Here is a 12,852-nt window from a genome sequence, read left to right as displayed (position 1 = left end):
ACACAAACAAGATCAACTGATGTATACAGGAAACAGTTCATTGTTTTCATCAGATACAGAACTATTGAACCACGTGGACTCCAGCAGGACAAGAGCAACCTGTCTTCAAACAATCCCAAAGTACAGAAACTCAACTCAATACATGTTGCAAAAAAGTTTATTTGTAAGTAACAAAAAAACAAATCTCTGCAGGATTTGATATCAAATGTGTGTATTATGAAGAAGCACACACACCGACAGTTTGTCCAGAAACAGTCAGAAGCTGGCGCGTTATTGACTGATGTGTGAGCGGGAACCTTCTATCAATAAGATGTTGTGCAATAAAGATTGGACTATGTATTGCTATAGATGCATCAGACTGCATCACATAGAGCAGATTCATCCTCATAAAACACTTGAACTGTTTATCATTCATGACTCTATTGAGGCCGTAACTTGTGGTTAAGATGACAGCATGAGACATGGCTTCAGTGTTAGGGCTCACAGGAACACGTTATAACGCCCTTATCTATAATTCAATACAAACATACTTAGAATGCGTTATAATCTGCTTCTAGCAATGTATCATTTTAATTATACGTATGGGAATTATATAATATTATCACCTTATTGGTCATTATATAATACTTTATAAAGTGTTATGACTGTTAAAGAGCAATGTAAATACTTATAAGTACTAATACATTGAACGTATATAACATTATAATGCATTACGATCACTGTCATGATGTGTTATAACATGATTGTTCTAACTGGTCATTGGGTGTTTTACGTAAATTGAAAGAAATATATATCTACACAAGAACACTCAAAACGTTTGCAGCGGGTCAGGACAGACATTGAGTATATTTTAATGCATGACGACAGTTATTATAATGCATTGTAAAATGTTTATAATGTAATACAACTATGGGAATTGTAAAACACCATCATCCTGGAAAGAAATGTATGATACTTGACCTTACAGTCATTATGAAAAGCTTTATAATGTGTTCGGATTCGGGCTGTGTATTGCATCCATATCATGATGCAGCCTTCAATATACATGATGTGACACTTAAAGCAAAGTACGCTCTGCCATGTTCATAGAATCTGAGTCAAAGTTTGACTTTTTTAATGTAAATCAGATTTGCATTAAAAGATCCAACATCACACACAGCACTACTTTGAGAGAGAGCATATGAAATACAGTATTGACTGAGTTCATCTTTTCATGTAAACTATCAATTAAACCGATAGTGTTTTTAAGAAATGATACGGTGTCACAAAATATAATATTATTTAAAAATAATGACTATTTATGAGTGCTGACTGTGTGTTTGTAGGCAGGAGCCCGAGAATGCCTGTGTGCGTAGATGCGGCTCTGCTTCTGAGGATTATCCAGAGTAACAGAGACACTCTAGTGTAAGTGTCTTATGTTTCCATGTTGTGAGCCCAACCAGCAGAACTCCAATCATCTCCACTGCATTAAGTTGGAGGCAGAAATCTCAAACCATGGACAAATAAACCCAAACTATCTGCACCAGGAGAGGGAAAATATGTCACATTCTGTTGGTTTTGCAATTGACCCTTCAAGCTTAAAACCCCCACTCTGTCCACTAATGAGGACCACAGTCTGGTACAGTGCAAACAGGCCAGAACGCAGGAGAATAACGCAGCACTAATCCTCCTCCTCCGTGTCTGTACTTTGCAGTTGAAGGAGGATTATGGCTCATCATGGCTCCCTAATGGCCTCTGATGCCTCTCCATGCCTGCATGAGGCTGCTAATCACAGAGGCAGGAGGAAACGGACCCGATCAGATGCCTCAGTCTCAGATACTGCTTATAAGAAGAGGACGTAGTCACCGTGACGTCACCAATTGGTCTGTGGACTACGGTTTTAAAGCCTCGGGTTCGGCCATCTTGGGGTTTTTTTGACTTTTTTAGGGGACCAAAAATGTTTCAAATAACTTACATGAAGTGAAAACACACCGTGCAAGGGTTAAAGTTGCCCTGCCTTGCCATCAAAATAAAGGGAAAGAAATTCTTCTCATTAAATCCTCCCTGCCTGGTAAATATCAGGTGAGTGAATGCAGATGTGTCTTCAAACCTGCATTCTCTCTAGTGTCCACCAGGGGGCGACTCCTCTGGTTGTATAGAAGTCTATGAGAAAATGACTCTACTTCTCTCTTGATTTTACCTCAGTAAACATTGTAAACATGAGTTTATGTCTCAATCTCTAGTTTCAAGTCTTCTTCAATACAGCATGATGTTCATTTAGTACATTATGGTCCATTTAGAGTCACACAGACCATAAAGCAGGCAATGCTTTAGGGGCGGGGCTACTGTGATTGACAGGTCTCTTATCCGCATTCCAAATATGGTAACTTCTGTTCTTTGGTAGCGAAAAAACAAGATGACCACAGCAAAATCGCCAAACCCTCGGCAGTCCATTTCTTAAATGCAGTATATGGTAAATACCCACGTCTTTCAAACTCCATTCTAGTCTAGGATCAGTGGCGGCTGGTCAATAGAGGGCCATGGGGCCTGGCCCCACCTTGAGCCACACAAAAAAAAAAAGAAGAAATTATAATAATAATAAATTATACAAATTGTCAATATTTGTGTTTTTGAACTATGGAATGTACCCAGTAATATGTGTAAAATATGATATCTGCGCAAAATATATGCTTTTCCTGCTCGGCAGTTTAGTCAATTGCTGATTCAAGATATAAATGAGTGACATACAATTTAGCTAATCAGCGCCCTCAAATAGATTCAGCTGTGGGGCCAGAACAATCAGGCCCCCCTCGCTGCGCGGTCTCGTCAGGAGAAGTCTCTACAGGCGAGCACTCTTCCTCCAAGACCCGTTTGAGAGGAGAACTTTGAGGAGATTCTGCAGCCAAAGAGCTGATATCAGATCAGCCTGACCTCACAATCAGACAGCAGACTCGCGGGAAAGGGAAGCAGTACATGAAGCTTCTGTACTAGCTGAACACCAGACAGGTTTGGCGCGCTGGATGACGTCATGCTAATCATTTATTTAGCTTTTTAAAACAACGGGGACGGATCCAGCACGGACAGTTAGGGAGTGAGGGATGAGGAGGTAAGGAAACATGAGAACACCAGGGTAGGGAGTGAGGGATGAGGAGGTAAGGAAACATGAGAACACCAGGGTAGGGAGTGAGGGATGAGGAGGTAAGGAAACATGAGAACACCAGGGTAGGGAGTGAGGGATGAGGAGGTAAGGAAACATGAGAACACCAGGGTAGGGAGTGAGGGATGAGGAGGTAAGGAAACATGAGAACACCAGGACACACATGAGAACTCTGTCAAGCTACATATTAGACAAAGTGAACATCTTTTCTTCTACATAGCTGTCCTCAGTCTCATCTGCTTAACTTGGTCATGGAGGCATCAACATGTAATAGAGATGTTAAATTAACAGTAAAAACTCATCATAGCTTAATTTAACATCATTATTCATAATTACACTTCATGTTTACTTCTCCTGATCTTTACCTCCTATAACAAGGTCCATAGGGGCATCTCAATAAATGAACATGTTATATTATATTATGTAAGTGTTATTTACTGATTGTTTTTGTGTTGGAATAAATGTTAAATATTTAACTGCAAAGTAATAATGCGTGTTTGATACTTAATTTTTTTTGCATGAAATCATACTGGGATGTTTGCTGAAATTGACAGGATGGCCCTACCTAGACCATTTTCCACCAGCCGCCACTGTAGGATGTAAGTTCCCTTTAGCAGCATAGTTATAGTGTGTGTGTGTGTGTGTGTGTGTGTGTGTGTGTGTGTGTGTGTGTGTGTGTGTGTGTGTGTGTGTGTGTGTGTGTGTGTGTGTGTGCGTGTACGTGTGTGTGTGTGTGTCGTTACCTTGGCGGCCACAGATGAGCCGGGTTTCTCCAGCAGGTCCCAGAGCTTCTGTCTCTTGTCGGGACAGCAGCCGTGTTCCTCCTCCTCCCCGTCTTTCTCCCTCAGCGTCTCCGCCTCCCTCCTCAGCTCCTCGTTCATCTGTTCCTTCTTCTGGTGGTACCGCGCCTGGCAGCACGACTCCAGGTAGATCTCGTCGATCCCCCAATAGTCCAGCTCCTGGCCAAAGGACAGGGCGCACATCTCCTCCATCATGTGCAGCTTCCCCGTTCTGTAGAAGTTGAGGATGGAGGAGAAGGCCACCGGGTGCCGGTCGAAGAAGTACTCGTTCTCAGGGAGGCTGTAGTCGTCGCAGATCTCCAGCAGCGACTCATGTGTGTTGCAGTCCCTTAGCCGTCCCAGGCGGGTTCTGGGCAGCCGGTCCAGTGTTCTCCACAGGACCTCATGTGTGAGACCCCCGACATTGAGCCTGACCCGCCGGCAGCGGGCCTTGATGCGGATGATGTCGATGGGCTCGGGGGGGAGCACGGGAGCCGCGGCGTTGAGTTTGGGCGTGCTGAAGTTCCCTCTGCCTGTCATGTTTGCTCTGCCGTGAGAGTGGGTTACCTCGAACAGGTTGTGGTGGTGGTGTGTGTGTGTGTGTGTGAGAGAGAGAGAGAGAGAGTGTCTGGAGCTTGAGAGGCTCAATGGGATGGTGAAGGCGGTGGTTGATTGTGGGGGAACGCTGCCCACCAACCTCACCTGGCTGTGTTCAGACCTCGAGACTCCTGGTCGGATCCATGGCTGGAAAAACAAGACGTCAGACGTCAGACGTCGTTCCTCCTCAGTGACCACAGGATGTGCAACTATACCAACATCTTTAAAGGTAATGACTTTTATAATCGCAGCAATTACCTTGGGGTCCCGAAGGAACAAATACTTTTCTATAAATCCTCAGCCCCAGCATTCCCTGTGCATGATCATACATCCATCTTGACCAAAGCGACTTACATTGTTCTTGACAAGTCGTACTTCTATGTCTTGCTCAAGGATAAGCTTGGGATCATACCACCAACCTTATATATACATTACACCAGGGGTTCTTAACCTTTTTGACCTCGGGGCCCAACTTTTCAAGTACAAAGTGTCCCGGGGCCCACTCTGACTATATGCATCAAAAGTGTCAGAAATCCTGTAGGTTATACAGAAACAGAGCAGTGGGCCTTTGGAGTCAGTCAAAATTTAAGATTTTTGTCCACATAAAATAAAAAAGTATCTTTCAGTATAAATAACTGCCTGTGGCTGTATCTGTACAGGTAAAGGACAGTATAGGGCTGTAACTACACTATCAGTGAACAACTGCCTCAAATTTGAAGAAGATTGGACAAAGTATGACCATTCTACAGTGTTTCTTCCATGAAGAGATCCAGGCGGAGCTCTAAAAGGACATTTGGAGACCCAAATGGACACATGGTACCCAAATGATATTCTGACACACTAAAGGTGTTTCTCCCTTTATATTTTGATATTATATTATTTTCCTTTTATTTTTAGCCTTTGCAAATTGCAAAAACTATGTATATAAGGTCGAAGACATGGTGTGTGAGTAGCGGACTTGCTGTGTGTAATGGCTGCGACCGAGCGCACGATCGAGTGTGCGGGTAGCTCAGTTACGCAGAGGTTATACGTTGGTTGATGGCTTATAGAAGAGGAAGATAAGGTTTGTACTATAAATACTAGCGTTTTCTGAAGCCACTAGCTCCATGGTAACATCTGATAGCACATTGTCGGGTCTGTAATGTGTCTTTTTCCGTCGGAATGCTGCATGATCCGACTTGCAGCGGTTATGTCGACTTTGGACGTAGTTTGCGTAAGCAAGCCGTAGGAACGGAAGGGAATCGAGGACGCCGGCGTCATCGCGGAGTTGAACAGGCAAAACCCTTGTTAAATAAATGAGATGATAGAATGTGATGATCACAAAGACATTTATTATCATGTGTATGTAAACCTGCATACATAACAAGAAGCCCAACAGACTTTCCCACGAGCGTTGGATGTTTCGTCGCTTGGTGTCGCTTTATTTTTGAAGGCTTCAGTACTTCGTTTGATAGCATTAGCCCACATTCCACACACTGAGCCCTCGGCTCTGCCTCGTTGCCTCCGTTCACAAAGCCGTACTTAAGAAAGTCAGGATTGTACTTGCGCACACATTTAGACTTTTGGGGGGTATGGCACCACTGTCGTCTTCATTTTTTCTTTTTAAAAAACGTATCCATAACTTTCGCTACAGGCTAGCGGCTAGCTGAGTGTCTTCTTCTGCTTATTGGCGCTTGTTAAACAACTGACTGACGCATTACCGCCACCAGGTGGTGGGAAGCTATATTGTAACTGAGCGTCTCATGGATAACAGTAATATCTTTGGTGTCTTCAATTGATAACCTATGCGGTCCCACGGCCTTCGCGGCCCACAGGTGCAAAACTGAAAGTTTTTTGCGGCCCTCTAGGTGGCACTCGCGGCCCAATCGTGGGCCCCATGGTTAAGAATCACTGTATTGCACCAGTGGCGGGCGTGCATTTTATACCTGGGCCTTCACTGCTGTCCTGCAGCTGAAATACCACCTTATAACCACATTGTGGCGCCACAGCTATTCATTTGTAAGGCTTTAACTATGTACATTGTTGTATTAAACAGTTCGGTACTAGTCGTTTGAATAATGCTCAAGCATTTAGAGAATGCAAAAGCCTAAATTCAGGAAAATATAATGTTCTCAGCTGGTCTGGCTGTGGGATCCACCGTCATTCCTTAATGACAAGCCGTGACCCAAAGAGAGTATCATAGGATTTTACTTTCACAACTTGAATGTTTAACGTAGTGCTCTGCAGAGTCTTTCCTCGGCTCAGCACCCTCTATCATGGTGTAGCTCAACTTAGTCAGAATGCTTTTTTGATTGGCTGAGCTGCATCACGTGATGTGATTCACTACCCATCAGCCTCTGCTGGCTGTTAAGTTTCATTTCACGATAGTCACGTGCTCGCCCACTGACCAATCACAGCACACTCTGCACCTAGCGGGAAAGCTACAGATGAACACTGAGCGGCATGTAATGCTGACGTACTTGTAGGCCGGCTAGCAGGCGCTGACACGTCAAAGAATACGCCCAACATGTCAAACTAAAGATCTGATTGGTTGAACACTATGACAATCAACAATATCGTCCCCATGTACTTTAATCTGAACTGGCTGCAGGTGAGAGTCTGCAGGCATCTGGCTCTGTTCTACCTAGAGACACAGAGGTGAGATCTGATTGGATAAAAGCTCTACTTAAAACAAGCTGCACTGGAAGCAGAGCAACTGAGGAAGACAGTAGCTGTGCAGAACATAAGATAATGATAAAAATATTTTTATAAATTATAATACAAGAAAAATTATAAAATTATAAAATAGAATTCTTTTTTTTTTTTCTTAAAAAAAAAAAATAGATATAGCTTTGTGATTCTGTTTAGCTCAGCAGAAAAGGCCTTGCAGGCCCTGACGGCCCGCCACTGCATTACACATGACTACAGCTCACGGCGTCAAGAATAAAGCAGGGCCCACCTTAAAGTGACAGTTCACCCCAAAATCAAAACAGCATATGTTTCCTCTTACCTGTTGTGCTGTTTATCATTCTACATCGTTTTAGTGTGAGTTAGAGACATTTGCTCACAGCAACAGTCTTTGGATTATCTTGAGTAACAAGGTCATGATATCTCCAAAACCAAGTCACTCACAGCAAAAGCATCTAGATTTATATATTGCACTACAGGTAAGAGGAAACATATGTCAGTTGGATTTTGAGGTGGACTGTCCCTTTAAGGCCCTTATGATATCAATTCCTATTGTGCCACTACAACAGACCTTGTGGAGAGAGAGAGAGAGGGAGAGGGAGCAAGAAGAGGTCACATGTTTGCTTTGGGGTCCCCTAACAGGTGAATGCTTAGAGGGCTGGGTGACACTGGACAGGTCCAATCTTCGAAAATATCATAATCACTGTCATGAGGACAATGTCTACTCTACATGCTCAGACATTGAACTTGCCGCAGTAACACTGGCGTAAGGTGATTTTAATGGACCCCAGTGCACACTATTACTGGTTATGAAACACACACACACACACACACATACACACAACTAGCCACTGTTTATCGTGTTGTCACGTGATCAAAAAAAGACTTGACATTGGGCAACATAAACACACACATATTACCCAGCAATCATCATTGTATTCTTCACACTATTCATTGTATCTGACGAAAACACCAAATTAAATGAGAAATCATTTAATTGAATTTAATCATTTTCTTATAGATTCTATAGTTTATGTATCATTTTATCATAGATCCCTACGGACAATTTTACCCCCCAAAAAATGGAATCCATAATGTCGCTTTGCGTTTTAGAGGCGAAATATAACAAATGGCACCTTAGGTAGCCGTAGCTGTCTTTTTGGAACCCACTTGTAAGAGACTAGACCTTCACTAGATCGCCTGCTCTCTCTACGGGCCCCAGTGTAACCGCACAGTCTGTTTACGGCCCTGCCCAGTTCTATGTATGCCATGGGCTTATATTCCACTTCAGAGTCATATTATTCAGATATTGCCCATGTCTACAGTATATATAAAATCTGCTTCTAACACTGTATCGTTACAGTTAAAGCACTCATACATATCCACAATGCCTTGTAACAATAATCACAACACATTATCAAGCATTGTATCATGACTTATAAGGTCAAACATCATAATAACTTATTACTGAGACTCTAAGTGTTCATTGTTTGCTTACTTCTTCTATACAAGAACACACAAACGTCAAATACAATTTCATTGACTTGAAGCAAACAAAGATCACTTAGAGTAATTTATATTCCCATTATATATAATGGGAATATAATATATTATAATTATATAATATATTACTGTGGGAATAATAAAACTCTATGATTCTGGAAACAAAGCATTTTGGATATTTATGAGTGCTTGTAACTATAATTATAGCACTCATTATATAAGTAATTACTATACAGTGTTTACACAACTATTTTGTATTTAAAAAAAAGATATATATACATATATATGAAATACTCAGATTTGCCATTGATATATATTTATATATATATATATATATATATATATATCAGATTTACCAAAATCTGAGTATTTTCATTTAATTTTCTCTTAATTGGAAATATCCAGCAGCCATGTTAAACCCTGGGGGACTCATCAGAACCCAGGAAATGTTAATTAGATATAATGCTCTAATTAAACGGTATAATCTTTAAACAGCCACTCTTATGCAATGAACCTGGTGTCAGAGAAAGAATGGAATGTGAACTGCATTCTGTTTGTCTCCCGTTGGACCATGAAGGCCCCCCCGACGCCATTAGAAGTCCTCTGACTGCGGGACCTTTATCTGATTGTGTAACGGAGTTCCACAAATCCCAGTAGTGGTATTAGGCTTCGTCTCCCCTGGCTCAAGTCTGCCTTAGTTAATTATAGACCGTCTATCTTCTCCTGGGACACACACAGGACATGCGGCTACGTCAGGAGCCAAGCTGCTACATCACCACTGAAAAAATGCCAGACCTTCCCCTCCGCAATAAAAGACAACTAATGTCTGCAACATCAACATTTCAATTCATAAACTGGCTATTTATATATATATATATATATATATATATATATATATATATATATATATATATATATATATATATATATATATATCATTTATATATTGATTTTGAAAAAAACAACACGATTCATTTAATTGTCACAAATAAATGAGTGTGTGATGGAGCACAGATGGCAGTTTTTTTTCCCGTTCCACTTTCTTCATTAACCAGACCATATGCAGAGAGAAGTAGAACCCCGTACATGCAACACAGAACAAGAGTCCAGAGTGAGAGCGTCCAGTTCCAGAGATTAAGGAGACTGGGGCTTAACCAATGATTACGTACCTGACAGCAAGTTTAAATAGACAAACAGGAAGTATATCTGGACCAAATCACTATTCCATTACTTCCACTTAACACGCAATAGCAGCCTATACTACTGTTATTCAAATATATATATTTAGAAAAGGATCTGTAAAGTAACAGAATCTCCATGTAGCCCACCTCTGGTAAAACTGCTGATATTTCGTGAAAGTTGAACTCGTGCCCCTCCAGGAGGTCCCACCATAGCACCCGGTTCAGGTAGTTATCCCAGCTGCCTCGGCTCCCCGCCGGCCACTGATCCACGAAGCCTCCCGAGAGCACCCAGACTGCTGCAGATCCGCATGTTGGCCCCCAAAAGAGGAAAATAAAAAGTAAAAAGTAAAATAAATAAATCTATCAGCGCAAGAGAGGAAATGTCCTGGGAAATGTGTCCGCAGAGCTGAGAGCCATGAGGAGACACACACACAGCAGATACAGAAAGAGAGGAGTAGTGTGAACCGGCTGGACCGAACAGCTACTGGCCCGGAGGATAAGAGAATAAAGGGATGAGAGAGAGAGAGTGGGAGAGAGTGAGTGAGAGAGAGAGGGAGGGAGGGAGGGAGAACGAGAGAGAGGGAGGGGAGAGACAGACAGACAGCGAGAGAGAGAGGTAATTGGATTGAGGCGTTCAGCACCAAGGACAGCTCCACATCAACAGCTTGTTTCCACCTCGAACTCCTACTGACCGTGGAGCTCTGTGAATTTATCGAAACAAAAAAAAAAAATATATATATATATATACACACATACACACACAAAAACAAATATACATATAAGGATTAAACATATATATATGTTTTGGGGTTCATTTGAAGTTACGTGTTTTCAGCACTTATGTTACGTTTTACTTGGTTTACGTATTTGTTTTAAGCCCAACCAGGATGCTTTCCCTAAACCTAACTCAGTGTTTTTAGTTTGAATGTACCACGTTAACCATGTATGTATATTGGACCGACAGAAGGGGAACAGAACCAAGACGCTATCCTCATCATGATTTGAATACAGTCTATTGAAGAAAAAAAAAGTTAGACGCCCTGTATTTAGTTTCTCAGCCTTTGACAGCAGTCGTAGCTCTATAGTGCTGAGGTGACGTAGAGGTTTCCTCCAAACTCCAAGCAGTTTCATTCCTGTCAATATTCTGGAGGTTTCTACAGAGGAGTTTGTTGATATATCACTTATAGCCTGATTTATACAACATTTTATTTATGGCTAATGACAATATTTTCAGATTTATGGAGTGATACAAAGAGATATCCAAAAAACCTTTGACTCTAATATGTTTGACAAAATGAAATAAAAAGTTACGCAAATCAGCACATATTTGATGAAATAATCCGTCATTTGCACATTTAAACATAAGATTTTTAGAAGACATAATTGCCTGCCGAGGTAGTTTCAGCTCTGCAGACCTCATCCCATTCATCCCTGGTCAAACTACAGACTGAGATTATTGTCAAAGCTGATGATACTTTGTTGATGACTTCTTGAGAGTCGTGCCAACAGGAGGCCACGGCTGCTTCTTTCACCTGATTAGAAGAAGTGGAGGTACCTTCACCATCGTCTTTGTTGTGGGGAGATGTCTGAGTTATTATCTGCAAACGATTCAAACCCGTTATCATTATGAAGACCACTTTCTTTGTTGAGCTTCCCCCCATATAAACTGTGCCATTTCATTGGTCTCCATGGGGACTGTCTCCTATAGAGCAGTGCAGGGATGACGTAGGGGGGTTACATCATTCACATTCGTGGACAATTTTAAATGTTTAGAGTTTGCCAGTTCTCAGATAAACTGTTTTTGGAATCAAAAATGATTGATGCTGTATTCGAGATTACAGAAACTGATCCTTCTTGGAAAACATCACAACAATGAACCAAAGGTAGAGGAGTGAGTTTATCATGAAATGTTGTTTAGAGTTTATGGGTGAGACCATCGTGGTCTGTGGTTACAGAGGCCGAAAGATGAATAGCTGTCTTCATTTCATCAGTTAAGTTGTTCTCCAGCAGTCTTCTCAGCACCAATAGAAGCTCCACACTGTGGTCAGTCACTGTGACCAAGAGCAGAGTGTAAATGATAGAGTTTCATAATAATCCCTGAAGATAAGGTGTTGTGTTTGTTAGACTTTTAAAACTGAGATTATATTTCCCACTTTCATCTCTTTTCAGTGTACAGGTTAGGTTGATCTCTCAGCATCTTCATAACATTTGGCTTGAGTTCTTCTATATTACATATTAGCTTTGCTGGAGAGAAAGGAATAAAGCTAAACACACATCTGACACTAATATTTAAGACTGAGGGGTTCTTTAGCGCTGCTGCCTCAGCAACTTTTAGCAAGGCGTCAAATCTCCGTTGTGATTATGACTTCAATCTGTTTCAACAGGAGGGACAGACAATTATGTTGCTACAGGTGAGTAAGCTCAAATGTTTCACTAATCGGCATCAACATTAAACTTCAACATTTGACAACTTAAATGAAGACAATTATTTGTAATTTTTGAATATATCATATCATTTTGAATATATCATATAAAAATGTTTATGTTTAAATAAATTAAATAAATCAGAAAATACTGTCAACAGCCATAAAAACAGGCAATGAATGATGTAACGTTTGGTGGATGTAAGAGCTACTGAAGTGGAGATTCTGGCTCAGAGTCAATGAAAAACAATGTTTTGTAAAATTACAAAAAAAAGTTCTCTGAAATATTATGTTTAAATATACAAAGGAGGCATTATGTATGTATGTAACGGTAACGTTTGGTGAATTCAGGGGGAATCTACAGACAAAGTAAATAAACACTGGACCGGTCAATATGACAAGACACCCCAAATTGCTCCCGAAGGCTCTGCCATCGGTGTGAATGATTAGTTAGTTCTGATGCCATCAGTGTATGAATGCATGTGAATGGGTGTAAAAGCATTTTGAATGGTGGGACGAATAGAAAGGTGCTGTACAATTACAGTCCATTTACCATTTAAATAGCA

At 41.2% G+C, this 12,852-nt stretch overlaps 1 protein-coding gene across 1 annotated transcript in view; it reads right to left on the bottom strand.

Annotated features, from left to right (window-relative positions):
* The window catches only part of LOC306789255 (potassium voltage-gated channel subfamily B member 2-like), a gene marked incomplete at both ends in the record, with an annotated part of 63,531 nt that extends 59,076 nt beyond the window's left edge, over window positions 1-4,455 (bottom strand). Inside the window, one exon of the mRNA XM_079285111.1 lies at window positions 3,880-4,455. Within this exon, the coding sequence (XP_079141237.1) occupies window positions 3,880-4,455 (576 nt within the window). The remainder of the gene's footprint in view (window positions 1-3,879) is intronic.
* Window positions 4,456-12,852: the final 8,397 nt, after the last annotated feature.

This window comes from Melanostigma gelatinosum (assembly GCF_949748355.1).
Source record: "Melanostigma gelatinosum genome assembly, chromosome: 15".
Taxonomy (NCBI): domain Eukaryota; kingdom Metazoa; phylum Chordata; class Actinopteri; order Perciformes; family Zoarcidae; genus Melanostigma; species Melanostigma gelatinosum.
The sequence above is the reverse complement of the archived record's forward strand: the minus strand, read 5'-3'. Positions and strand labels throughout refer to the sequence as shown.